At 52.3% G+C, this 24860-nt stretch overlaps 8 protein-coding genes across 8 annotated transcripts; 3 read left to right on the top strand and 5 right to left on the bottom strand.

Moving 5' to 3' along the window:
• Positions 1-1315: 1315 nt before the first annotated feature.
• BU25DRAFT_45977 (MFS general substrate transporter) lies at positions 1316-3905 on the bottom strand. Its single transcript, XM_033710308.1, has 2 exons — positions 3128-3905; positions 1316-3078 (listed from the first exon to the last, which is right to left on the bottom strand). The coding sequence occupies exons 1-2, from the start codon at positions 3490-3492 to the stop codon at positions 1413-1415; spliced, it is 2031 nt and encodes a 676-aa protein (XP_033562067.1). The 5' UTR covers positions 3493-3905; the 3' UTR covers positions 1316-1412.
• A 1566-nt stretch (positions 3906-5471) lies between these two features.
• Positions 5472-8657, bottom strand: BU25DRAFT_431186 (uncharacterized protein; the record flags this gene model as incomplete). The annotated part of the gene is made up of 3 exons (XM_033708649.1): positions 5472-7232; positions 7341-8482; positions 8639-8657. 3 exons carry the CDS (start codon positions 8655-8657, stop codon positions 5472-5474), a joined length of 2922 nt encoding a protein of 973 aa, XP_033562066.1.
• Positions 8658-10636: 1979 nt separating this feature from the next.
• On the top strand, positions 10637-12080 carry BU25DRAFT_467990 (glycosyltransferase family 34 protein; the record flags this gene model as incomplete). The annotated part of the gene is made up of 3 exons (XM_033710724.1): positions 10637-11009; positions 11054-11345; positions 11393-12080. 3 exons carry the CDS (start codon positions 10637-10639, stop codon positions 12078-12080), a joined length of 1353 nt encoding a protein of 450 aa, XP_033562065.1.
• Positions 12081-13280: 1200 nt separating this feature from the next.
• BU25DRAFT_45809 (uncharacterized protein) lies at positions 13281-15161 on the top strand. Its single transcript, XM_033710172.1, has 3 exons — positions 13281-13558; positions 13672-15098; positions 15160-15161. The coding sequence occupies exons 1-2, from the start codon at positions 13435-13437 to the stop codon at positions 14817-14819; spliced, it is 1272 nt and encodes a 423-aa protein (XP_033562064.1). The 5' UTR covers positions 13281-13434; the 3' UTR covers positions 14820-15098; positions 15160-15161.
• On the bottom strand, positions 15132-16060 carry BU25DRAFT_45798 (uncharacterized protein; the record flags this gene model as incomplete). Its single annotated transcript, XM_033710161.1, has 1 exon — positions 15132-16060. A coding segment is annotated over one exon (618 nt), but the record flags the coding sequence as incomplete, so codon positions are not given.
• Positions 16061-17514: 1454 nt separating this feature from the next.
• BU25DRAFT_45782 (uncharacterized protein) lies at positions 17515-18493 on the bottom strand. Its single transcript, XM_033710142.1, has 2 exons — positions 18234-18493; positions 17515-18176 (listed from the first exon to the last, which is right to left on the bottom strand). Exons 1-2 carry the CDS (start codon positions 18270-18272, stop codon positions 17712-17714), a joined length of 504 nt encoding a protein of 167 aa, XP_033562062.1. The 5' UTR covers positions 18273-18493; the 3' UTR covers positions 17515-17711.
• A 3064-nt stretch (positions 18494-21557) lies between these two features.
• On the top strand, positions 21558-22014 carry BU25DRAFT_410519 (uncharacterized protein). The gene has a single exon (XM_033706312.1). The coding sequence runs from the start codon at positions 21573-21575 to the stop codon at positions 21768-21770; it is 198 nt and encodes a 65-aa protein (XP_033562061.1). The 5' UTR covers positions 21558-21572; the 3' UTR covers positions 21771-22014.
• Positions 21993-24420, bottom strand: BU25DRAFT_410518 (uncharacterized protein). Its single transcript, XM_033706311.1, has one exon. The coding sequence runs from the start codon at positions 24303-24305 to the stop codon at positions 22038-22040; it is 2268 nt and encodes a 755-aa protein (XP_033562060.1). The 5' UTR covers positions 24306-24420; the 3' UTR covers positions 21993-22037.
• Positions 24421-24860: the final 440 nt, after the last annotated feature.

The raw sequence follows: 24860 nt of genomic DNA, 5'->3' as shown, positions 1-24860 counted from the left end.
GACACCGGTCGACTTGAGCGAGTGAAGCGGTTGGGCTGATTAATTCGCTGAAGCGGAGGATTGAAGTGATGGACTGGGTGAGGAGAAGAAAGAGCAGGTAAGGTGAGAGGAATGCACTCTATTTATTGACAGCAGCTGCGCGGCTGCTCAGCTTGTTTCACTGCCTCCCTTCCCGCCCCAGCGAATGCACGCACGTCCCACCTTGTAAAGACAGGGAAGCGACCACCATCTGGCCAAGGAACGGCGGCGCTATCCCTAGAAAAAGTCGTTATTGAACACATCGAAGCCATGCAAAGCCTGTTAGCAGCTCTGCCGCCAGCCTCCAACCATGGTGAAGCGCCGCGTCGGCTCCTCCAGCGCACTCGTCGTGTCACAATGACTTGCAGCGCTAGACTCAGCAGCAACATTTGCCCGTGGTACAGCAAGTCTGGAGGTTTGAACAATGCGTTGACGGCGGTCTCGCTTCACGCCAACGTCTCCCGCTGGCTCTACGCGGGCCGCCAGGCACGCCAATTACGGGCCAGTGCACGATGAGCCACCCAAGATTGCTGGGCGATCGACAGCTCACTGGGGAGCTCAATGTGCCGCCACCCTCCAACAAATGCAGTTGCGCATGCAGAGCCACCAGCCCTCGGGACTGCCTGTCTGCAGTGCTATTCATAGTCGGCTCAACACCAATGGTCGCCAATTGAACCGTCTGCTGGTATTTAACCAGACTTTGTTTCATGGCGCACACGCGTCACCGACTTACCAGCCTCTTTTCCAAACGTCTCTCCACCAACAACGATGATCGCTCCCTTGCTGGAATGCAGATAGGCAATTGACAACATGTGCGCAGCAAAAACTTTTTCTGCGACCGCTTGCATACCAATATATTATCCCAACCTCTTTAGCCTTTGCATTTGTGTCGTGCCACCATCACACAAAATCGCACAAACACCCCCATCAATAGCACCACCGTACCCCAGCGCCCCGCCGTACCGAGCCGATGTCAAGCGTCAGATGGACTACCATGACTTTCGTGCTGTGCGGGTTTCCTGTTGTCATGACGATTGTCTATGGCCGGCTCGCAGCGTGTCTGGCCGCTGTCTGAAACATGCTGTGTCTCGGCCTAGATGCTGCTGTGAACCGTTGGGAAACAGTGTTTGCGCCTGCTGGTCCCCGATAGGGTCGGTTTGCGGCGCCGCCGATTGTTGGAGGTTGACGAATGCGCGTTGAGTCTGACCTCCTGAGACCCTGCTTTAACCACCGAAACTCTCGGGAAATGTTTTTGATGCGAACAACCATCTCATCCAAGTCACAGGTAAGTGGAAGACGGTGCGTTGGATTGAAATGATCTTATTAATCTAGTGATGTGGTGGTGTCTTTTCCTAGTACTCCTAAATATGCAAAAACCTTACAAGCAGAGCATTCTACTTCTCTCTCGTAATCTCGTCGCTAGTACCAGACTCGCTGCCATCAGCTCTCTTCTCCGAAATCCCAGGCTGCAACAGGCCAGAGGAAATCTGACCGTTTCCATTAGTCGTACGCCTGAAGTAGTTGTGGATCTCAGCGCCGAAGTGGTCATCGTGCTCGGCCTCTTCCCAGCCCTTCTTCTCGGAGAAGTTGTGCTGCTGGCGCTCAACCCATTCGGCGCGCATCTCCTTGATCTTCTCCTCGTAGTCCAACTTGGCATCGTAGCCCTTGTGCTGGCCGCGCATGCGCTCCCACCAAGAAAGGTGCTTCCAGTGGATGGCGATACCGTGGTAGTCGTGCTCGCGACCGGCACGAATGCATGCCCATCGGCGCTCCTGCTCCTTGAGGTCGAGACCGGTTGTGTCGGGCAGGAAGACCCAAGTCAGGAGAGCACCGACAAGACCAAACCAGGGAACGAAGTAGAATTTGGTCTGGGTGTCAATATAGTTGTACAGAATGGAGGCGAGCAGAGCTCCAGCCTTACCGGCAGCAGCCGAGAAACCGTGGGCAGTGGCACGGACGGGTGTGGGAAACACCTCGGCGGCAACCAGGAAAGAGACAGAGTTGGGTCCGAACTGGTTGAAGAACGAGGACAGGAAGTACATGGCCTGGAAAGCGTGGACGTGCTCGGGGCGCGTGAAGTACTCGAAGTGGAAGGCAGGGATGATGAAGAGGATGAAGTCGGCCATGAAACCGATGATCATCATCCACTTACGTCCGTACAGCTTGTTGTCAATCATCAAGGAGGCAAGGTAGTATCCGCACAGAGAAACACCAACGTTGATCAAATTGTAGAGCCAACCGACCATGACCGAGTTGTTACCGGGAGTGATGACCTTGATGAACTCAGATTGGAAGAGCTTGTTGCCGTAGAAAAATACATCGTTGGCAAACCAGGTACCGGCGGTAGCAACTAGGCGGGGTCCGAAGTAGCTGAAGGTCAGCTTCAGAGAAGCAACGTCGTAACCGGTAACGTGTGCCTTCTTCTTAGCGAGCTGAAGCTGCTTGGATGCTGATTTCATCTTGAAGTAACGGAAGTAGACGAGCCAAAGAGTACCGACAGCGGGGATGGCGAACGAGACGCGGTACGTCCATTGAGTGACCTTCTTCGAGTAGGGAGGTGCGGATCCAGAGTGGAAGATCAGGAGCAAAACGATCAAAATGACCTGGTTGAAGAACTGGCCCCAACCCTGCATCAAGAAGGCACCAGTGACCTTGCGACCACGGTGCAGACGATCCTCCTTTGTCGAAACCTTACCGGATCCAACAGCGTTCTCCATACCTGCAGTCGCAGTCATGGGATACTCGCCACCGACACCGATACCGTAGAAGAAGAGAGACCAAACGTAGCAGATGACCCAGCCGTTCTGAGTGACACCCCAGGCGGCGGTAAGCATAAGAAGACCAACGAACATGATGATAGCATCCTGGATGAGACCGTGGCGACGGCCCAACCAGTCACCGATGACACCAACGAGGATTTGACCAACAATAATACCGCAAATCTCAAGGTAGTCGATAGCTTGCGTCCAGATTTCGTTGCAGATATCGAATGTTTTCCAACACCTGGGGAAAGAAGCTTGCAGAAGAGGCCTGACGTTACCAATGGAGAAGAGGACGTAACTATGCATGTTAGTACGAAGATTCAGAAAGCCCAGAGAGGAAAGCTTACCCTTCGAGACCAAGACCAGCACCAGGAATCACGTAGTTCCTGAAGTATGCGCTGACAGGGCTGAGAGGATCTTTCTTGAACATCTGCCAGAGTTCACCAAATTCCCTCTTAGCTTCTTCCTTGTCGACGTTAGTCACAAACTTGACGCGCTGACCAAGAGGCATGTCAGCCCAGTAAGTGCCATTTGCATCGTAAAGATCGTCCGGGTGAAGAAGAGCATGGAAAACATCCGCCTCGTTGGAGGTCATGTCGGCACGGATGTCAACGTCCTGTGTAGCAACGTGGTGGCCAGTCATGTTCGGCCCGTGAGGTGCAGCGACCCCGTAGTCGCGGATCGAGTTTTCCTCGCTGCGTCTGGTAGCCATGGTGGCTTTTAGCAGCTGCTGTGCGAACGCTGATTTGTTTGTGCTGTGGCTAAGATGCAGATCAAGGTTTATAGTCTGGTATCAGGGTCCTCAATTGTCCTTATATGCTCAAGAAAATGGACTTGTTCAGGGCGTCGAAGCTTTCAGCTAATTCCTTGGTAGTGGACCGAGCCTAGTGTTGCCGATGACGTTGATTCTGATGGAACCCTCAAATATCACCGATGAGGCCTGTGGCACAGAGTACTTCAGATGTTATCCCAAGTACAATGTTGCGATGCAGCACGTTGTTCGCGATTGAATATGACTGGCTGCTATATCCGCGGTGTCCGATGGCAGATGCTGGGAAAAGAGCCGGGAGTTCCGCTGGTTCGTCGAAGCGAGAGACCCTGCGTGTAATAGTGCAGATAACCGACAACGAATCTCGAGTATTGATATCAGAGTGCAGCGTGGATGCACCTGGATGCTGAAACTCGAGCAATGAGGAGTCGGTGGAGGGCCACGAGATAGGACCCGGCAAGAATGACGAAGACGCAAATGCACAATAGGTGCGATTGCTCAATGCGAGGAGGCTGAAGAGTGGCAGAAAGATACCTCGATAGCTTATATACGAGTACCAGGCTCTGAAAATTTCTACTGTCCCCACGGTCTCTTCCCGCGGGCGCTTTCGAATCGAAAGTTCAAGTAACCCCGGCGCGGCCAACACGGCAACTGCTCGCGTGCCCCATCAATATGGCCGCTTTGGGCAGCGGTCTGCGTCCTGGCAGAATGAAATTAGTGCAACTGGATACGCCTGGCTCAGAAGTTCCCCACCTGCCAGTTTAAGCGTGCTTGAGCTGCCTCTGCAGCCCTGCTTCCCCATAATCGAGTTCTCACAGTTCTTCAAGAAGTCTTCGACGTCAGACTTCGATGGCCAAGGTTACGCCCAGCTGAGGCAAGCACGTCTAAGCCGAAAGCTTCGCAGAGCGTGGCGGGAAATCCGCTGCTCGGCACAAGAGCTAGGCCTGCATGCAGTTGCCGCAGCCGCAACGTCGTTGGCGTGGGAGGCAACGAAAGCTCTTCGAAAGCATGAGACTGAGATTGGCCAATGAGAATGCGATCTCGGAAACGTGGTGAGTTCTCTCGCTGTGGAGGTCCAGCCAAGTCTGGCCAAGGAGCCGCATCCTGGTCCAAGCTGCATCGATCCTCGCCTGATTCCATGGATTTGCGGACCACATCATCGTTACCCTCAACACGCACCCCCGAAACGCTGTAAAGTGACATCGCGCCGCATGTCTCGTGTGAATCTGACACTGCACGGAGATCGCTGTTGCAGAAAGATAGTTCATATCGAGATTGTAGGCACGTGAAGACTAGCTTTGGAGGCCTTCACAGCAGAGTGAAGCACACCAACATCTTCAAATGGAGGAACCAGAAGACTCCACATCTTTCCCGGCGCAGGTGTTCTCGACGAACCCCAGGGCCAGCAGCGGAGGCGGGAATAAGGAGGTGGGTCGTTGGAGAAGGGTCTGATATTGGGTAGTGGAGGTGGTCGGAACAAGCCGTGAGAGCCGCAAGCCCGTTACGCTTTCGCAGTCCAAAGCTTCAGCAGCTATGTTTTGCTCCATTCAAGTTCAGTGACTGTCTCGGTTTATTCAAGGGGTTGACTATGATTGAGCGGTATGGTGTCTGCTTGGTGTTCATGGCTTCACTCCCTGGAACAGCAATAGACTGCGATCATGCGGTACGTTTGATGTTGATATTAGGTATGTGCTCTATGTAATCCTATTTTACAGGGATCCATTCAGCGGTTCTCATTAAGCTACGCGATTAGGATCAAGCCATGCGCGTTCACTGACATGGCACGACTAAGCAACGACAAGCAATGCCACGCGGTGACAGACTGCCGGCCGCCAATTGGCAGCCGTAGATCAAACGCTATGCAGAACTCCACCAGATGCAAGGTACGATATACAGACAACGAAAATTTGAAGCTGGACGCCTCAGTCCAGCCAGTTTTGATACTTGCATGAGCATCCTCCGGACCCTCCATCAATGGGTCCTGATACATTGGGGCGGCCCTGCGTGCCATTTACGAGATTGCCTCCAAATGCGCGATCTTCGAATTGGAATGAGCGCTTCGAGGCGTCATTCTTGATGGTGCCATCGTTCTCCATCTGGTAGCAGTAGAGGTTCTTCTTTGCAGCGTTACCACCGTGCCGGTCAATAGTGACTGTGACTGGGTACGGGAAGGTCCCTGGTCGCTTCAGGTCGCTTGAGCCGCTTTGTGTGGAGCTCTGCAGGAGTGGCCTGTTCGACTGACTGCGCGTCCAAATCTGAACCAGGAAACGCGTCTCGGAGAAGGTGCATCGGAGCGTTGCAGCCTCTTCCGTGCTACCGCCATCCGTATCCGCGGGATTGCCACCGCGATTCGTTCCATTAATTTGCTTCAAGAAGATCGATCGGTCATAGTACGTGTAAAAGCCATAGTGCTCGTCGTCCTTGCCACGGTTGTACAACCGGAGTGGCTGCGTGGAAGGCAAAGGAAGCAGATTTGCCGGCGCGGCAGTGCCATCTGAGTTGACCATTGGTGCCGGGATGGTTGCAGTGATGTTCGTAGGATCACTGCTTGCACGCTTGGCGAGACGAGATGCAGTAGCTTTTGGATCCTGGAAGGAGATGAACAAGGGTGTATCTTCGCCATCAAAAGGAGCGCTATTCCCATCTGTCGTCTTTCCCAGAAACACCATATCGTCACTACTTGGAGGCGCAGGAGATGGCGAAGGTACTGAGCGGGCGTTCAAAAAGCGTTCTCGAATGAAAGCGCGAACTGAGACTGCGTTCGCAGCTCGTTTCGTAGTCTGTGTCTTCGGAGGCGTCGATGAGCTACTGTTGTCGAACGTGATCTCGATCTTGAAGTTCGGTTGATCTGGCTTGTTGGGCTTCACTGAGTCTTGCAGCTCCTTGGGAAGTGCGCAGCTCCACAGAGTAGTAGGTGCAACGCATCCACTCTCCTCCGCCGCCGCCTCAGGTTGAGCAATAGTTAAGACACCGGTAGGTATAGGAGGAAGGTTCGTCAAGGTCAGCCACTCGGGAGTTGATGAAGTCGACTCACCACCTGGCTGAGTTGCGATGGGTGTGATCTGGGTTGTATCGTCCTTTTTTCTCGAAAAGACAACGATGATGGGAATGAGAATCGCAAGCAGAACAACCAAGATTAGGCAGCACCCACAGCACCAGAAGAAGCAGCCCCGTTTCTTCTTTTTCTTCTCGTCCGGCTTCTCTTGCTGCTTTCGCTTCAGACATAGCAGCAAAGTCTTCATGTCGAACACCTTTCGATGCTTCTTTTCTCGCTTCAGGTCCGGTGTAGAAGCTGGTGAACTTGCTCGGCTTCCATTGTCATAGCTGAAATGAGAGCTTTTCTGAGCAAACGTTGGCGGTGGTGCGAACGTAGGCAGATTTGAAGAAGGGCTGTTGGACCTAGAAGCGTATGATCCTACGCCCTGCAACCGTGGTGCTGGCCAGGATGTGTGGCTCTGTTGCATCGCTGGCTGCGAGTTGGCGTTCAATAGCTGGACATTGACATCCGGCCGCCGATCTTGCAGCTCGATGTTGATGTTGATCGGTCGGGGTGCTTCTTCTATCTGACGTGGCATCAGGACTGTCGCCATAGCTGCTGTGCTGACGACAGGGGTTGCAGACATTGCTGATAGCGGCGAGGTCACACTGCGGTCGGGCGTTGCTGCTGTTTGTTGGCTTCCGTTCTGCGCTACAATGGTATGAGTTATGTCTGCTGAAATCTCACTCGCCGCCGTCATAGGAGAGGCGTGTCGTGATGTTGCGTTCTCGCTCGCTGGCGCAGATACAACTACAGGTAACATCCCTTTAGAAGGCAAAGTGCGGTCTGCGTAAGACGTCTCCACTGCCGTCCAGCTATCAGCAGGCAACGATGCAGGCGCTCCTTTATTCTGACTGTACTGAGCTGGCAAACTTGGCACGTCAGGTGTTCTCGGAATGTTTTGGTCGTCCTTGGGCCACGTTCCGGTTAACGGCGTTGCGACAAACGGCGTTGTGATGACGTTCCACCAACCCTGTGAACGTCTTGGTGTCGGTAAGAGCGATGTATCAACCACTAGAGATGTCTCAACCGTCCTCTCACGCAAAGGTGCCTCATCCTCTTCGAAAAAGGTGTCGCTTGACATGACGCGGTTCTTTCGTTGCGCGTCATCGTCGTACTCCTCGAACGCCGTTCCATTGGAGTCAAGTGTGTCATTCCTGTTGTGCGTTGGCGAATCCGGGGCGGGCTTAATGTTCGTGAGTGCGCCTGAAGATCCGACTATCCCCAGAGGAAGAGCAGGTACGGGAGGTACGTTATGGTCCATGGTATGAAAGTTGAACGTGTTACGGGAATATACACTTGGCGTGTAGTCTGATTCAGTGTACGGTGTATCCGGCGACCAGACTGATTGCATTGGCATGGCAGGCGTGATGATGATGCTAGGTGTGGCCAAGGTGATGTCACTTCCTGATCGCTGGCGTGTTCCTTGATATGGACTGAAATCAGAAACACTGTCTGTGGGGACAGTGATGCCAATGGGTATAGGTCGGTCCCACGGGGAGATCTCGTTCCACGTTCCAGTGCCTGGAGCTGGAGCCAGTGAGTCCGCAGTCTTAGGCTCATGGTCAATGCTTGGAAGTCTCCGATGTGAGAACTCTGGCTGAGGGGTGCCTTTCGTGATCCCCAGCCCTTTGAATTTGGTAGATGAACGCCCGACACTGAACCAGCTTTGTTTTCTTGCCAGTCCGTTGCCATGCGCCTCATGCTCAGGAAACACCTGGTGCGGTGTATCGCCCTTGTGTCTAGTGAAGCTTGTGTCTAATTTTGCTTGTCGTCCCAGAAGTTCCCGTCTCCTACTCTTCTGCCGAGACACACGTGATGTGAACGACCTAGAATTCCGCTTGCTGGCAGCCCTTCGGGCAGATGTGTGGGAATCACTATCCCATGCTTCTCTCCCTCGAGTTGTCTTAGGTAGAGCGATGGTCCCATCGAAATGGCCATTCAGATGTATCAGTATTTGATCGTCGCGGTCGTTGCGTTGTGTGGAAGAGTCGAAATCGAAATCTGTAGGTCTTGTTGTCCGCCCCAATGACTGTGTCGATGGCTGTACACCGAAATTTGTTGTGTTCATATCGATTGAAGTAGGTAGTTGTGGGTGGCTAAACGAAGGTAGGTGGAGGATTCAGGAGTGGGGCGTAAAGTCGTCGTGCAATGTAATTACGAAACAAGCCTGCTGTGAAGTCTTGGAAATAGAACAATAGAGACAATAGGAAGCAGAAGCACCGGTCGCGTTGGCTGGTAAGGTGAAGGTGAAGACAAGTAGCGACGGTATGAAGGCAACGAGACAGGAAAGACAGAAGAACGAAAAGGGCGTTCGCATATAGACACACGACCTCCAGGCCCCCGGGTCTTCTTGAATTACATTGAGCGTGCAGGCTACCCAACCGTATGTCAGTAGTGTCCTTACACAGTCTACTGTCTCGTCTTCTAATTCGTCAGATGCGCCAGGTACGCAGGCTTGAACGAGCTCCAGTTCGTCCCAGCAACAGTCGACAGTGAGCAGAGAGTGGATGTGATTGGATGGAGCCATCCAAATCGGTCTTGCGACGGCGCCATCTTCTAGACGTGAGGCTCAATAACCGCTGAAGATTCGCTGGACCTGGAAATGTACTACAATCTGAGACGCCCCAGAGGCGGAGCTGGACGCTGTGGCAGGCCAAATGAGGGGGGAGCCAGTGAGGTGCGAGAACGAAGCAGCTTTAAGCGCCTACCATCGCAGAGCCGCCAACGGTTGGATGGCGCCCCGCTCAAGCGTGTAACCCTTTCAAGCCATCGACTTTCTGTCTGCGACATGCAGTTCCGATACATCCAGGTCGTGTGCTTGCCACGAAAAGCCCTCAAGACAACTTGCCATGCGTTTGTCGAGCGACCCCGGCTGTGCCTGAGACAATCCACGTTCAAGTCAGGACTCGAACAAGCCACACCACCTATCACTAAAAGCGAGAGAGCAGATGTTGTTTAAGGAGGACGTGCCCATGGCATTACTTCAACGTTGCTCATGATGGCAAAGTTAAAGAAACCCTGGACAGCATGCAAGAGGGCAGGGCTCTTCTTAAGGGCGACGGATGCACGATGGACAGACCGCTGGTCGGTCTGTATCTTTGGCTGCCACACGACCTATAGTGCATTGACATCGAGGATGCACAAGTGCGAGCGAGGTATGGTGAGGTGACCTAGAGCCCGTTGGACGTATCCCAGGGGATGGACGTACAGCAACTTCTGAAGACCATCGACGGCTCCTTGTTTGCTAACCCATCGATCATGTTCACATGTGAGGGCATGGAGAGCAGCTGCAGGTAAGCAACACGAGCAGCTACTGCAACGCCTCTTAGCTCTCATGGCCGCAAGCCCACTTCCTCAGCTTCTTCGCCCTGAACGGTTATCCATTTCGAGATTGCAAAGTTGGCTACGCTGATGATGATGCCACAAAGGGCAGGTATGCGCGGGTGGAGCGAGGGTGCTAGTCAGGGACTCCTAATGATTAGAAACTCGCCAAGCTTAACATCTAGACGGTAATTTTATCTATCGTAGAGCTCCTTTTCGACTGCAGGCGTTCCCTCTTTGCATGCAGCTGTACTGTGCTCCTGTGCCTCTGCCTGCCAATTGCCCGCGAGGAGAACTGTCTTTTGACGTTGCACCGCAGATCTCGCTCCCTTGAACCTTCCCGCTGAAGGTGCGACCGCCTCGCCTTGCCGACCGAAAAGCTTCAAGTCGCAGCCAGCTGTCCTCATCGCGATTAACGCGCCTTGCCTTCTGCCGCGCATTGCTTATCGTTAAGCATTGATTACAACCTGACAGCACTGCTGCCAGAAGCCACGCGCGATCGGTCCCTGTGCATTCTGCCCACTTTACAATCCCGATAAAGTCACGCTGGCTTCTCAATCCTTCTCCAGTAACGCTGGCCAACGCCGACGGCGCTCATCCGCCGCCAAAACACAACCACCAAACCTCAACCTTGGTCTACCCAACAGGTTAGGGACAACAAGCGGTATCTCGGGCGGCTCACTGGGCGACGCCCTGCCCACAATCCCCGGCACACCAGCTGTCGACATGTCAAGATCACCTTCACCCAAACCTGGAGGCTGGTCAAGTCCTGGCTTGAACACCCCCTACGATTCAGGTGGGGCGAATGGCTCGTCACATAATGTTACTTGGGCTTCAGCCCAGGCGAGAAGCGCTGAAGTGAAGGGATACCCGGGTTTCACTCCCAGAAACCAGGGCTTCTTCTCGAAACATTTTCGCAGAATATCCACCAGCTTGCCCATAAGCTATGGCGACAAGGAGAAGCTTGGCCGTGGGCGGTACCAGGGCCACAAATTCTCGCAGATGTTGAACCGTGTCGGCTGGAATCTCTGGCGCCTGAGGCGGTCACTCGGAGTAGTCCTGCTCATTATCCTTAGCATTGTTGTGTTTTACGCCACACGTAAGCATTGAAAGTTCCTGTACAAAGATCGTGACTGACAACAGCAGCTTTGCATCGAATGTACAGACGATCTGCACTTTTCGGTGGCGGCAACAAATACGTTATCATTCTCGCGGCGAACCAGGGTGGAGGTGTCATGGAATGGAAAGGCCCTCGCGAATGGGCGATCGAGCGCGATAGCGTCAAGAACAAGAAGAAGTACACAAAGAAGTGGGGTTACGACCTTGAGATTGTGGATATGAGCACGAAGAAACGCTATGCTCACGAATGGAGAGAAAGTTGGGAGAAAGTGGACACCATTCGCAACGCCATGCGGAAATACCCCCAGGCTGAATGGTATGTACGCCTACACGATGTAAAGCTACAATGACTGATAATGGCAGGTTCTGGTGGCTCGACACCAACACCTTTATTATGGAACCGTCCTACTCCCTCCAGAAGCACATCTTCAAAAACCTACAAGACATCACGTACCGCGACATCAACGTCTACAACCCTCTCAACATCTCACACCCCCTGACCGATGAACACTTGGACGCCGAAACTCGCTCGCCTGTCGGTGACGGCCGAGTAGAGTCCATCAACATGCTTATTCCTCAGGACTGTGGCGGCTTCAACCTGGGCTCCTTCATGTTGCGAAGGAGTGTCTGGACAGACCGGCTGCTGGACATCTGGTGGGATCCCGTTGGCTACGAGCAGAAACACATGGAATGGGAGCACAAAGAGCAGGATGCTTTCGAATACATGTACCAGAACCAGCCCTGGATCCGACCACATGTCGCTTTTCTTCAGCAACGCAAGATCAACAGCTTCCCACCCGGCGCCTGCGGCGATGCTGGCGACGATGTCAACATCCACTATCAAGAAAAGGATCGCGACTTTCTAGTTAACATGGCTGGCTGTGAGTGGGGTCGCGATTGTTGGGCTGAGATGTACAACTACCGCCAGCTCAGCAACCGCCTGAACCGAAACCCTTGGGAAAAGTTCAAGGATGGGATCAGCGACTTCTTTAAGAAGACGGCGAAGAAGGAGGAGAAGAAGAAGAAGAAGAAAGAAGAGAAGAAAAACTAAGTGTTGAGGTGTCGCCGATATCATCCACGTAACCTGCAGGTCCCACCAACATCGACCAGTTTAAGCCGCCATCCATATATGCAACCCTCTACCAACTTCGTAGTTTGCACCCTTGCAACACAGTTCGCCGTATTTTGTACCATATATCAGCCAGACTGGAAGATGGCTGAGCTTGTTCGCTTTCTCTGGAGCCCTGTTGCTTCCATCTTTACAACTTTACTTTAACGAACGCCTACGAAATTGTCCTGGCATTAGAGCTGCATCTTTCCTACCACTTTCCCCTTGAACGAGGTCTCCTCGATCTCACTTCTGCTTTCCTTTGTGTGCTGTCAGTTGAGAGCATCTATCGATGAGTCGCAACCATACTCGCATAATAGTGGCGTTCAGTTGTTTCGTTTTGTGGCCCGCCTTGTGGATACAGGAGAGCTCTGGCGATCAGTATGTTTGGAGATGGAGAGCTGCGCCACAATGAAACACCTGCCAATATAGGAACACACATGTCAGACCAACATGCAACTTCTAATGTTCTCATACAAACTACAATGACGTGTTGAGTGCGGCTCGCGAACACCCCACCATGGAACACGCATGGGATCCGGGCAAACGTTTGTTCGCCAGAGCTACGGTAGCGAAGAGCGATGAAGGGTGCGCAGCATCATCTCAAGATTGTACTATGCAAGGCAGAAGACCGGAAGTTGCGCAGCTGTGTCTTGTACCCAGGCCAGGTGAGCACCAGAAACAGCTAGGCTTCAAGCAGAAGGTGTGCGGAAGTGTAACGTGATTCGTTCATGAGAACATCCACCGCTATTTGTCTACGTGACCCTGCCAAAGAGGCTGGCCAGCACACGGGGTTAGGAACGAAGGTCATAATCTTTCCCTTGAACTTCCACTTCTACTCTCATCCTTTCTCTTTGTTGTTCTCCCCCTTTCCTTCAACCCCGATCTGTCCAACCCCGGTGCCCCACCAAAGCACACCCCCGCTAGACGTCACTGCGTGCCGGATCATCGAGCCAGCTTGTGGCGTAGCGTCAGACCGCGGTCTTGATCTGGTATTCCAAGTGCAGCTGCAGCCCACGCGCATTCTGCGGCAAACGGCGTTGGGTCGTGTGCTGTCTTTGAGGTTCTAGCACTCTGCTGTCCCTCCGCGACACGTCGTTCCTCTTCTCGGCTCTCGCAGACAACGCACCTGGAGTCAAAGAACCGAGATCGGAACTGGTCTTGGTAGATCCACCTGCGCGCATATCTCTCCACCACACGCCTACGTACGGTGTGAAACAGTGAGGCAGCTTAGGGCATCGATCTCGCAAGAGCAGTCGTTTGTAGCTGAGTATCAGACCATTTTGTGAAGACTATAATGCACGATCACCGCCCGCCACGATCAGCTCGGCAGACTGTACCTTCCGAAGAGACATATCCACGTAACCAAGGCATGGCTCCCTCCTACACACGATCATCACCGGCAAGACAGCATTCAGAAGGTGCGTTACCTGCTCTACAGCAATCGTCCCCTTCGACGTGCTCCTTAATCAACACCTCGAGTACTGTCCAGTTCAAGATATATGCTCTTCACAAGCTAACATCATGCCTCCAGAGTCCTGGATCGACATCAGCTCGAGACTGTCCTCGTCCTCACTATCCTCTGCTGCCGACGAAATCATCACGACAGGCCTCACAGTCCAACATGACTCGAACTTGTATAGAAGAAACAGACGTCCACGCGGCGGCCACTTCCAGATAGGCACTGGTCATCTTGTAACGAGCGCTGGTGGAGGTAACAGTAGTCAAGAGGAGTACGATGAGAGCGAGAGCGAATCGGACAGGGTGATGACGTCCTCGAACGAGCATATCGGACCTTCTCCTCTGAGGCAGGAAGTGCACCACATCTATCGCGGGCCACATTCTGTTACCTCTTCTGACACCATGTCAGAGAGGGAGGAAGAGGATGAAGACGACGACGAGAATGCGACCGCGGTCAACTACCCAAGATCAACCGCTCGACAGTTTCAACCTCGACCCAACGCATTCTCACACCCAAGTGCCGAACACATTGTACGCTCACAGTCAGGGACGGTCTACATACCGCGAAGGCCTGCAACAAGGCCAGGCTCTCAGCGACAGCACTCATACCCACAACATACGCCCTACAACGTCATATCACCCGGCCACCAAGCTGACCATGACGAGGCACTCCGAGCCAGCCTCTCCACACTCCTGTCTGCCGCAGCTGCAGTCAGAGGCCTTCCTAAGCCCGGTCAATCTCATGCCGCACCGGCCGCAACGTCTAGCCGCGTCGATCCCTCGTCTCTTCGGATGGTTCCCGAATCAGTAGCCCTAGGCGATATGACTGAGGAAACGAACAACGGCTCATCTTCCCGTACCACAAGCAGCAGTCCTTCCGACAAATCCAAACGCAAAGCCAGCCCAGCCGTTGCTGGCGTCCGGAGCAGCAGCAGAGACCGTCATGCGGCTAAGAAGGCACGCAAGCAGAGTGCTCTGATTGAAGAGATTAGCCCAACACTCTTCACATGGGTCGTCAGTGCCGGCGTTGTCGTCCTTGTAAGCGCCCTTAGCTTCTCTGCAGGATATGTCGTCGGTAACGAAGCTGGCTATGCCGAAGCTGTGGGCCAGATGGGTGTTGTTGGCTCCGAAGGTGGAAGCTGTGGTAAAGAAGCTGTACGAGGTACCGGTCTGGGTCTTCGCAGGCTCCGCTGGACTGGAGGCGCTGTCGTCCGCGTTTGAACACAATCATGACTTCGTCACGCTCGACGAGATACGAACATTACGAACAAGAAGCGAGTGCTTCATCTGCATCGTTTCCGGAGCAAGCACACATGGGTGGTATTTATCTTTACTTGCTTTCCACACCCATACAATGGCGTCTGCGTTCCTGACTTTCAAAGCGCGCATTGTTTCCTTGGGTTACAGATACCGGCGCTGTATTGGCGTTCGCGGTTGATTCTCAGCATATGGTCAAGGTAATGGCATTGCGCTGGCTGGATTGATGGTGTTTGGGGCACGGTGAGCAAGACCTACCTAGCCATCTGCTACAAAACAACGATACTCAGTTTATTAATTTTAGTTTTTCTCATATTCTCCACATACGACCATAGGACGTTGAAAACAAGGCTTCCCGTTCGCTCAGCCCTATTTAAGCAACGTACCGGCGGATTAGTAGTTAGGTGGGTGACCACTAGCGAATACCCGCTGTTGTATGTTTTTGTCTTTTCGAATCTGCAACTTGTATGTTGAACTCACGTGCTGATAATTTGATGACACTCTCGTACGATGTGCTCTCTCTAGCTATTGAATCTACTCTTCTGAAAGATACATTGAACGATCTAATCCACAAGTTTTTGATTTATTCAATTGCAACCAGTTGTCGCATATCCATGTGTCATGCACCATTTGGCAGGGTCCGAATACTGATCCAACTCACGCATGAAATCTTCAAATTCAGGGACGTCTGTTTCGTCAAGGTTGAGGAAGGGATCATCGCGCGGCAATGCAATGGCTTGGTCGGGACCTTCATCTCCTAACTCACTCTGCAGCACAGGAGGACAACCAGTCGGGCAAGTTTGGGAATGTACAACGGGAACTTTGCCCGATAACAGAAATCGTTGTTCGTCCTCAGGCTTAGTGCGATCCACGATATCAAAAGTGGACAGCGAGCCGGTCTGCGTTGATGTCTTATTTGAAGAAGAACCACTCCCGCATCTTTGAGTGCTTGGCCGGATCACTGACCTCGATCTGCTGCTTGCAGTCTCTGAGCTCGGAGACGGTAAGTCGCAGTGCTCGTTGAGAATTCCAGAAGACGGGCCTGCTGTAGCACAGATTGATTTCGGCGCAAACTGGGCCTCCCGACGCAAGCGGGCGATGACGGGAAGCAGTTGTTCGATCTGATCAGCCAACTCTTCACAGTAATCTGGATCGGCTGAGCGAGTGCTCTCCTCGGCGAGAGCGGCCAGAAGTTTCAGGGTGCCGCCGACAATGTCTCTGTGGCTGTGAGCAGGCATATCGAGGGGTAGCGTAGGCGTCCCATCTCTCATGAGGCTCAGTGGATCCAGAATATCTGCGAAAATAATATTGCACGCTGCAGAACGGCCAAGTCCCTCGTCCGCCGGAGTCTGCGTTGAGAGATCCGATAGTCCTGGTGGTGCTTCCGCTTCAGCCACTGACTGGTGGTCTAAAAAAAAGAGTCCGATGCGAGCTCACTTGGAGGGAGTATGACCAGGACTGATTGCCTATGCTCTTCACATTCGGCATCAGTTAACCAAACATCCTGCCCGACGTCTGTGTAGTGTCAGCCAATGCACATCGTGTCGTAGCAAACTTCGTTTACATGGATTTGGTATCTGAACCGCGTCTGGATACTGTGCGAGATAGAGCCGAGCCCATTGTGCAACACCTCCGTTTTGCTTTTGTGTCTTGAAATCACACTCCATCGCTCTGTGCCTTATCCACCGTTCCTCGTCAACAACATCTTCCTTGCAACATTTACATCGTTCAAGGAAGCGTATCAGACCAAGATGACCTTTCGCTCGGCTGGGTTTTAGGTGTTGATGGCGAAGCTGTGATATACCAAGGGCGTTGAAACCAGCACAAGGACATTCGGACAACGTCCCATGCATGAGGTGGTGTTTGTAGATGATACAATCTACCCTCGCCAACGTATCGCCTGTTGTATCATCAGCTTGCTTGACTTGAACCTTGTCGTTGTTGTCTCTTGCGGAGTATACAGCTTTTCTGACACGTTTTGGTTCACGTGAAGCGACGCCGCTAGAGTTGCTGCGTTTTCTTGTTGGCTTCGCGCCTGGTGGTGGTTCATTGTTCGTGTGAGCTCTCTGTCCCTTAGAGCAAGCTAAGTTCGATGTGTCGGCACCGTGTAGCTGTACATTCTGGCGAATGATCTCAAGCACTGGAGCAAACCAACGGTAAGATTCAGATCTAATTCTGTTAGTTTCGATCTCTGCTTTCTGGGGCGAAGATTAACCTTCGACTATTCAACACCTCAAGGATTCCCTCCCAACGATTGAAAAAACTCGTCCAAAGCTGCAAATGTACCTGGGGCTCGAGCTCCGCACTCAATCGGTCAATCAAACGTTGACCGAAGGGTGGCAATACCTGTGAATCTCTCATAAGGATGTGCGCTTCTAGCTGAACTTCCGCAGGGAGATCGCTTTTAGCAGTGGAAGTGGACCCAGGTTCGTCGTCAATGGGTTGTGCTTGCGTTATTGTCATGCGAAGTGGCGCCGGTTGTCCAGGCACACACTTTTCTTGCTCAAAGTGTGGTGAGACTGTCTGCGAGCAGTCCCGGATCGGACAGCATTGTGTGACGTTTCCGAAGTCCTCCAACTGAGAATATCCAACAAGCTGCAGACCCGGTAGTTTGCAAGTGCTGCTAGCGTCCGTAGCTGTCACTCTTAACAGGTGCTCGGAGCTGAAAACACTGTCTTGGTCATGACTGTGGCTGATGCCACTTGAGCGGTCGTCGAACAAGTTTGGCAGTGGTCCCGGTTGGTTCACGGGACACTCTTCCCATATCCGCAAACCCAGAAGGACATACTCAAGCTCAGTCAGTACTACTGACTCCCTCGGCTCAGCAAAGGCCTCAAGGTTGTCGTCAAGAAAAGCTCAGCTGTTGTGCAGAGACGACGTGAGTGATCCACTTGAACCACCCTGTCTCTGTTGTACTGGTGGATGTTGCAATTCGGGATGTCTTTTGCGTTCATGCTTCAATCGGGCATCCTTTCGCTGGAAGACCAGGTGGCATCCATGACCTGTACATGGATCTGTAACAGTCATTCCTTGAATATGCTTTTGTCGAACATGTCGCGCAAGGTTATCAAGTCGATAGATCCCCGTGAATTCCACACCACAATTACCACACTTGACATGATCACCAATCGGCGGTAGTGACGGAACATTGGTAAGAGGATAGGCCAGCGCCGGAAGATCACAGTGCTCAGCTGGGGCGATAGCTTGGTCAGGCACTTCTGCAACGGGATCCAGAGTCCTATCAGATTGAAAGACGTCGGATCCATAAGGTGAAGGACGACCCTTCGATTCCGAGCCGTCTGAAGACCAGTCGGGTGCCAGCTGGACAGAGGTTAGCCTTGGACACAACCCAAAGACGAACAGCAACAAGGCACGTACTCTGGTATTATACACCGACCAAGGATCCGACTGCGACATGACTGTGCGGGCTGCAAGATGCTACGTTAAAGTGTTAACTGATTTGCAAACTCCAGGTCCCATCAATCTAGAGGAGTTCAACTGGTGTCTGTATGGCCGGCTCTGAATCGTGAAGAGAGCATTACTGTAAAAAAGATGCAGATATTTTATGCGTCAAGATAAGCAGACGAAAGCGACAGCGACCGCGCCAATCCGACAACGTGTTGTAAACGTGCAACTGATTTGGAGCATTGACCTCATACAACGCCACAGCTGCAACACTTTTCAGGAAGCGATTTGAACACTTGTACAGGAACAAATCTACGTGAGTGTTCATGAGTGGTATTGGATGACAGTCTGAAGCAAAGCCCAGTTGCCAGGGCTCCCCTGCAGCTGTGGCGGCACATCACCAACTTGCTGCTGCATCTCTGTCGATCACCCAGCACGATTTGCAAAATGTACAAATGTGCAACCAGCCATGGGCAGCTTGTAACTTAGTCGAGTTTTCTAGGTCTGCGTTTGTGCGAATTGCACCTACCAGCATTAGAAATCTCTCCAATTCGAAGCGCAAATTCTAGGGCTTACAAGCCAAGCGTAGAGTACATGTTCAGTACAATAGTAGCAGAAGCTTGCACCGTTTGTATATGTCGCGGTGGATCGTGAGTGATCAGTACGCATGTGTGAAAATATTGAAGGATTGAACTGAGGTTGTATTGGGTGAAGCTACGAACGATATGTATAGGTGGGTAGCTGTAAACAAAGCTAGTGTGACAAGGTAGTCAATCTCATGGCAGGTGAGGTACGACAGGCAGGAGCACCCCAAACCGTGACAATATAGCTGTGTACTTGTGCATTGTTAAATGTACGAAAACCTTGATTTGAAGAACACCAGTAAATGACGTGAAAGCAGATCTAGTAAGAAGGATACCTCAATTCCATGTTGAGAAATGAGGATTGTGTGAGGTTTACTTTCGAGCCCACAAAGCTGAGAGGTGGTATTTGGAGGGGCTTTGAAGCTTGACAGGCGGCGCAGCTGCGCCTGCAGCAAGTATAGCCGGCTTTGGTGTAGCAGAGCTGCAGTACTCGTTGGTTGGAAGAGATTACGAGTCCTGGCAAGGTAAGAATAGAAGGAGAGAACGTTGTTAGTCGCAGGGTAGGCAACTGAAGGGGAAGGCCAGGCTTGAGGCCTCCCGCATCTGCGTGGCGTTATTGCTTCATAAGCCCAGCGGCTAACGCAGCAATCAGATCTCTCTATGCTCGTCCAGTACGTCCCGAGCATGATAAGCATGACTGTCGGAGGGAGTGTCCACCGATCTCCATCTGTTTGCTAGCGGTCCGTTGCAGTGTTTGCTAACGGTCCACTGCACTGATTGTCCAGCTCATTCGGTTAGCTCGGTTTGCTTCCCCAACCCTTCACTGCTATCCCCTTCTACTATATAGTCTCGATCGATTCTAGCCAATAGCTCTTAAGATCAATCAACATCTCAACCCTTCAACAATGAAGCATCTTAATGTACACTAAATAACCGTTTGCAGATCTTGGGATGCCAAGTCCAGACCACTGTCACCGACAGCCCGGCTGCAGGTTGCTGTTTACAAGAAAATTATTGACAATTGTGTCAACCACACAGGAGACAGCAAGTTCTCCCGTCTGATCTGCAGTCTGTCAAGGTACTGTTTTAGGGTCTCCGTTATTTAAAACCTGCTAGTAATGGACAAAGTGGACGAGTTTAAACAGTGCTTGGGTTCTTTACAGTTAGTGCTGCTACTAATGGCCATACAAAGAAGAAATATATACTTCTGGATGGCTTTTAGTCATTTAAGAGAGAATATCTGTCACGGTTGAGGTGTCTCCTTGCAGTCGGCCGCATGAGCGCTTATCTACTGATTGGTTGCTACGTCGCACGACTACATGTTGACAGCTACACGACATCAACGTAGACATTTCGTTATGTATAGCTCCCCTCTGTAGCATGTAGAATAATCAGTTCAATCCTTCAGTCCTTCCCACATGCGTACTATCCATGCTCCTTGACAATATCCGATGAAATATGCAGAGTTCATTGCCTCTCCCTATTGGCTGCAGCCGTAGCAATTGCAGAATATATTTTGTAGAAAAAGACATTTCTTTCACATACAATCATAGGACGTTGAAAACAAGTTCTCCTGGGCGACCCGTCATCTGTCATGGGACCGTTTCGAGAAAGCCGTTACGCGCCTTCCTGTTTTTGGTAACCACGTCTTCTACCGGGCTAGGCTTAATCTAGATCTATTTGCCCTCTCTCTCTTCGTCGCATTAATAACAAACTGGAGACAGGATTCTGGTCTGTGGCCTTGACGGCACGCTGACCGCCGACAATGATATTCCGCTGGTGCTCACCTTCCTGCGGTCGTACGTGCCCTACCGCTTGCTCTCCGTGCCCTCTCCACGACAGTCAACGTGCAAATAGAGACGCAACACCTCTCCCTTCACAGACTTGACCAGGAACATGTGTAAAACGGCCAGGCTTATTAATCTCGAGGATTTTAAGGAGCGTGCTCGGCAAGAGATTGCGCCACAACCTCTCAGCTCTGAAGATATCAAGAGAGCCCTGATTAAATCTTGTCGGGGAGTATGGACAGTGTGCATATGGAAAGAATTGGAGGATTGAACTGAGATTCTGTCAGAGTTCAGTGAAGAACTGTACGCAAAGGGAAGAATTTGAAGATTGTACTGGGGTTGTATTGGGTGAAGCTACGAACAGTATATATAGGTGAGTAGCTGTAAACAACGCTAGTGTGACGTGGCAGTCACTCTTATGGAGGTGAGGTACAACAGGCAGGAGCACCCCAAACCGTGACAGATTCACTCTCATGGCAGGTGAGGTTTGGGAGGCAGGGGCACCCCAAACCGTGACAGAACCTCAGGTGCAATGTACGAGATGTTACCCGCGCCTACCAGGTCCTGACTCCATGAGGCCTGACTCCATGAGGTCTAGGTTCTCGAGCTTGACAAAGTGTTGCGATTCGTGCCTTAAGCAAAGCTCGTAGACACTATTCGATTGGTTCTCGGGGATGAGCGGAGGTACGGGGAGTCCGTAGGGGTTTGACAGTCACCTAAGTAAGGCTTGGGTGGTCAGGGGTAGACTATCCTGGCAAGGCGGTAGTAGCCTTCGTAATAGTCGAGGTAATAGCTGTCTAGCCGGAGGCCGCGACGACTGGTTGCAATGAGTAGTACAGAGTATACTGTCTGGCTCGAGAGCAAGTGAGATTCCAATAACAAAGTTGATTGACGAGGTTGAACACGATGCCATAAGGGCAGCATGTCTACTTGCTATATACATGAGCAGAGGATTGCTCAGAGCGCTCGGTACTGAGTATACTGATCGTACCAAGTATACTGCTCGTACCGAGTATACTGACCGTGCCGAGTATACTGCTCGTGTCGAGTATACTGCTCGTGCTGAGTATACTGCTCGTGCCGAGTATACTGACCGTGCCGAGTATCGCCGACGCGGCCTCACTGCTCGGGTCGCTTGAGTTGCTCAACTGAGAATGATGATCATACTGAGTATCGCCGACGCGGTCCCACTGCTCGGGTCGATCGATGCTACAGTTCTTCGGCTTCTCTCGTATCGTTGCGTAGTCCTGTTCGTTCAGTGTTGTTGCGGGTTGCCCTTTGATCGTAACACAAAGTTGCGTGATGTCGTTTCAGTGTGATCTGCTGTGAGGTCGCTGTAGACAGGGGACTAGATATGGGACGAAAAGGGTATATTGTAGTAAGTAGATAGACGAATCCTTAAGGGATCAGCCTTGGGGATTCGAGGTGGCTATATACTCTCGGTCTCGGAGGTTATCCTCCGAGGTCCCGGTGGTGGCCCGTATGGGTCCCGATATATAACCATAGGTCAGAACATCCGTGACATCTGCACCCTTCCCTCCAACGTGCTTCCTTGTTGCATTGCCCGAGACAACGCCCAGCGCTGCTCGCACTTTCTCCGTCTCTGCTCGCTCAAAGTCAATCACCATCGCTCGTCGTGTTTCATCATCCCACAGCATGTTCCGTAGTTCAAGGTCATTCTGCCGAACTCCAAGCGCACAGATGGCTTGAATCGACTTCTGCACCTGCTGTAAAGCAAACGACTTGTCAGCCAAAGCCAACTGCTTGTCCATGCGCTTGCCTCCATAGCTGAGAAACATCATGTGCACGAGCTCGGCGATGCCTTCATAGTAGTACGGTACCTCTAGGTCCACGTTACCTAGAAGCACTGGTACATGCGTGCCCTGTATAGGACGGAGGAGGTTGTAGACGTTTGCCTCCCACCTGAGACGATGCACAAAGTCGATCGGGCAAGCTTTGGCGACCACGGTATATCCATGAGAGTCCAGCCTAACACAAAAGGGAACACCGCACGCTCCGTGGCGTCCTATGGGCTCACAATTCCGGTCTAGGTCCTTGGAAAGCTGCTGACGGATGCGTTTGAGGAACGTTGTCAGGTTGATGCGATGACGGCCTGTGCCATGATTCCTTGCGTTTGGACACAACAGGTCAAGCGGACCGCTCTTTACCAAGCCAAGCAGGCAACTCTGAGTGCAATACTGTCCACCCTGTCCCGCATGGCGCGACTGGCGACCGGACGAAGACCCGCTGGCAGCTGGTCTTGTGCGAGATGACTGCGGCAGCCGCGGCAACAACGGCGGCGGTCGACTTGGCGTATCTCGGTCAGGGTCTTCGTCGCTGGCGCTATGCTGATCCTGCGGCTGCGAGCAGTCAGGCGAGTCCATGCGTGTGAGTCTCTGTCGAAGCCGGACAGGCGACATGCGAAGAAAACCTGTGTCTCGAGGCGGCCGATACTCTGACGACGGTGCCTCATCCGATGAAATGTCGTCCAGCAGCACCTCGTACAAGACCTCCCAGCTCTTCAGTCGAGCCGAGGCCTCCTCCCGCCACTTCTGGCTCCGAGGCGGCGTTCTCAAAGCCTGCAGCGTAAAGGCTAGCATTTGCCCAACGGCGGTTAAGTGAAGTCGATTCGGACCGTCTGCGTCTGGCGTCCATCCGCTGGTATCGCCAACATCGCCCTTGGGCACAGACAAGAAGTAGTAGACAGTCGTGGGATCGTGCGGAACGCGCAGGAAGATGCTCGCTTCGCCAGTGCACACGCATCCGTATTCCACGCCGACCCGGACCATGTAGGAGAATGCTTGGGTGACGATTGCAGCTATCAGTCGGCGGAAGCGGTCCTGCGGGCCTTCAGCTTCGCGGCATGTGACAACATCATCGAGGTCCATATCATCCAGCCCCTCATATATGTAGCCGAGCGGAATCTTGTGTGGCGCTTTGTACTCGATGACGAAGGCCGCTATGCTACTCTCTTTGCTCGTGTTGTAGACACAGTATTGGTCGGCCCGGGGGCGAGAAGATTGTGATGTGCTATTACAGGCAGCGGCCGAGGGCTCTGATGAGGACGATGCCTCTGCCTTTGCTTTTGCCTTCAAGCGTTGTGATCGTCGTTGGGGACCGCCATATATTGACAGATTCTGCATGCCCTCTTCCACCTCTTGCTCGGGGCTCAATGTGTTGGCGTGGTTCTCGAAGTTCACAGAACCGCGCAGGCCAAACTTGCGCTTCAGCCCTTGGTTGTTGTACAACTGCTTGACAATCCGCGACACCGGCTCCTCGACCGTCGACCGCTGGAAGATGTGCAGGTCCAGCTCAGAGCCCATCATTCGTTCTTGGATCTCCACCCCGTTTTCTCTCAAAGTATTCACTGAGGTGAAGTGCCGTTCCAGGGCAAAGTCCGATCCCATCATGTCCCTCCAGATCGCTTCTTGACGCGCAGGGAAATCATCCCAAACGCGGAGTCTTTCTGGCCGGAGCTTGTTGTTGGCGTTCGCAGGGTTGCCTTGCGTCGACAGTGTTACATTCGTCTGGACGGTCAGGCCTGCGTGCAGGTGGTTGTGGCATGCGTCGAGAAACTCGGGCAGGGTTGTCAGGCGGGTCTTCGCCTCGGCCTTCTTGCGCCTACGCTGTTCCTCAAGATACAGCTGTTTGTAGTCGGGCGACAGACTCGCCATGGTAACATTGTAGTCAAGTGTGCTTCCGATGGGACGTAGCAAGCAATAGTTAAAACTATGCTGCAAATGGAGGTGGATGTGAGTGTCAGAATCTGAGAGGAGGTGCTTGTCGTGATGTTGGGTGAGAGGTAAACATTGTTGTCATTGAGCACAGACTAGGTAAACGACGAGGTCACGGGCCAACACCATATCCACTTCGTACCCAAGCGTGCAGCTCCTTGACATCTGGCGCCTACTCCGATCTCAATATCACGTGCGGTAACGATACGTGTTGCAAATTTGTGTCCTTTGTGGTCTGTTTTTAGCAACACTGGATACAGTAGAATTAAGGGCTTTTGTGGTGAGCGGCCAGGAGACAGCAAGGCTTCCCGTTCGCTCAGCCCTATTTAAGCAACGTACCGGCGGATTAGTAGTGTAATGGATGAGCGCCCTGCCCTCGATATCAATACTACGTGACATCTCCAAGTTATACCAAAAGGTAAGCACAAGAATACTTAAGCAAGTATTCTTTGTGTAGTATAATATATATAGTGCCAGCCAGCTAGCTTTGCCTCT

The sequence above is a fragment of the Macroventuria anomochaeta genome (assembly GCF_010093625.1).
Source record: "Macroventuria anomochaeta strain CBS 525.71 unplaced genomic scaffold BU25scaffold_15, whole genome shotgun sequence".
In the NCBI taxonomy this organism is placed as follows: Eukaryota; Fungi; Ascomycota; class Dothideomycetes; order Pleosporales; family Didymellaceae; genus Macroventuria; species Macroventuria anomochaeta.
This window is presented reverse-complemented; position numbering and strand designations above follow the sequence as displayed.

Bases quoted from the DNA above. Each gene is read 5' to 3' on its own strand.
- BU25DRAFT_45977 (XM_033710308.1), bottom strand. From the start codon at position 3,492: ATGGCTACCAGACGCAGCGAGGAAAACTCGATCCGCGACTACGGGGTC. The intron at 3,079-3,127 runs GTAAGCTTTCCT...TAACATGCATAG, and splicing joins GCTGGTCTTGGTCTCGAAGG to TTACGTCCTCTTCTCCATTG.
- BU25DRAFT_45809 (XM_033710172.1), top strand. From the start codon at position 13,435: ATGCACGATCACCGCCCGCCACGATCAGCTCGGCAGACTGTACCTTCC. The intron at 13,559-13,671 runs GTGCGTTACCTG...TCATGCCTCCAG, and splicing joins GGCAAGACAGCATTCAGAAG to AGTCCTGGATCGACATCAGC.
- BU25DRAFT_45782 (XM_033710142.1), bottom strand. From the start codon at position 18,272: ATGTCGCAGTCGGATCCTTGGTCGGTGTATAATACCAGA. The intron at 18,177-18,233 runs GTACGTGCCTTG...ACCTCTGTCCAG, and splicing joins GGTCGGTGTATAATACCAGA to CTGGCACCCGACTGGTCTTC.
- BU25DRAFT_410519 (XM_033706312.1), top strand. From the start codon at position 21,573: ATGAGCAGAGGATTGCTCAGAGCGCTCGGTACTGAGTATACTGATCGT.
- BU25DRAFT_410518 (XM_033706311.1), bottom strand. From the start codon at position 24,305: ATGGCGAGTCTGTCGCCCGACTACAAACAGCTGTATCTTGAGGAACAG.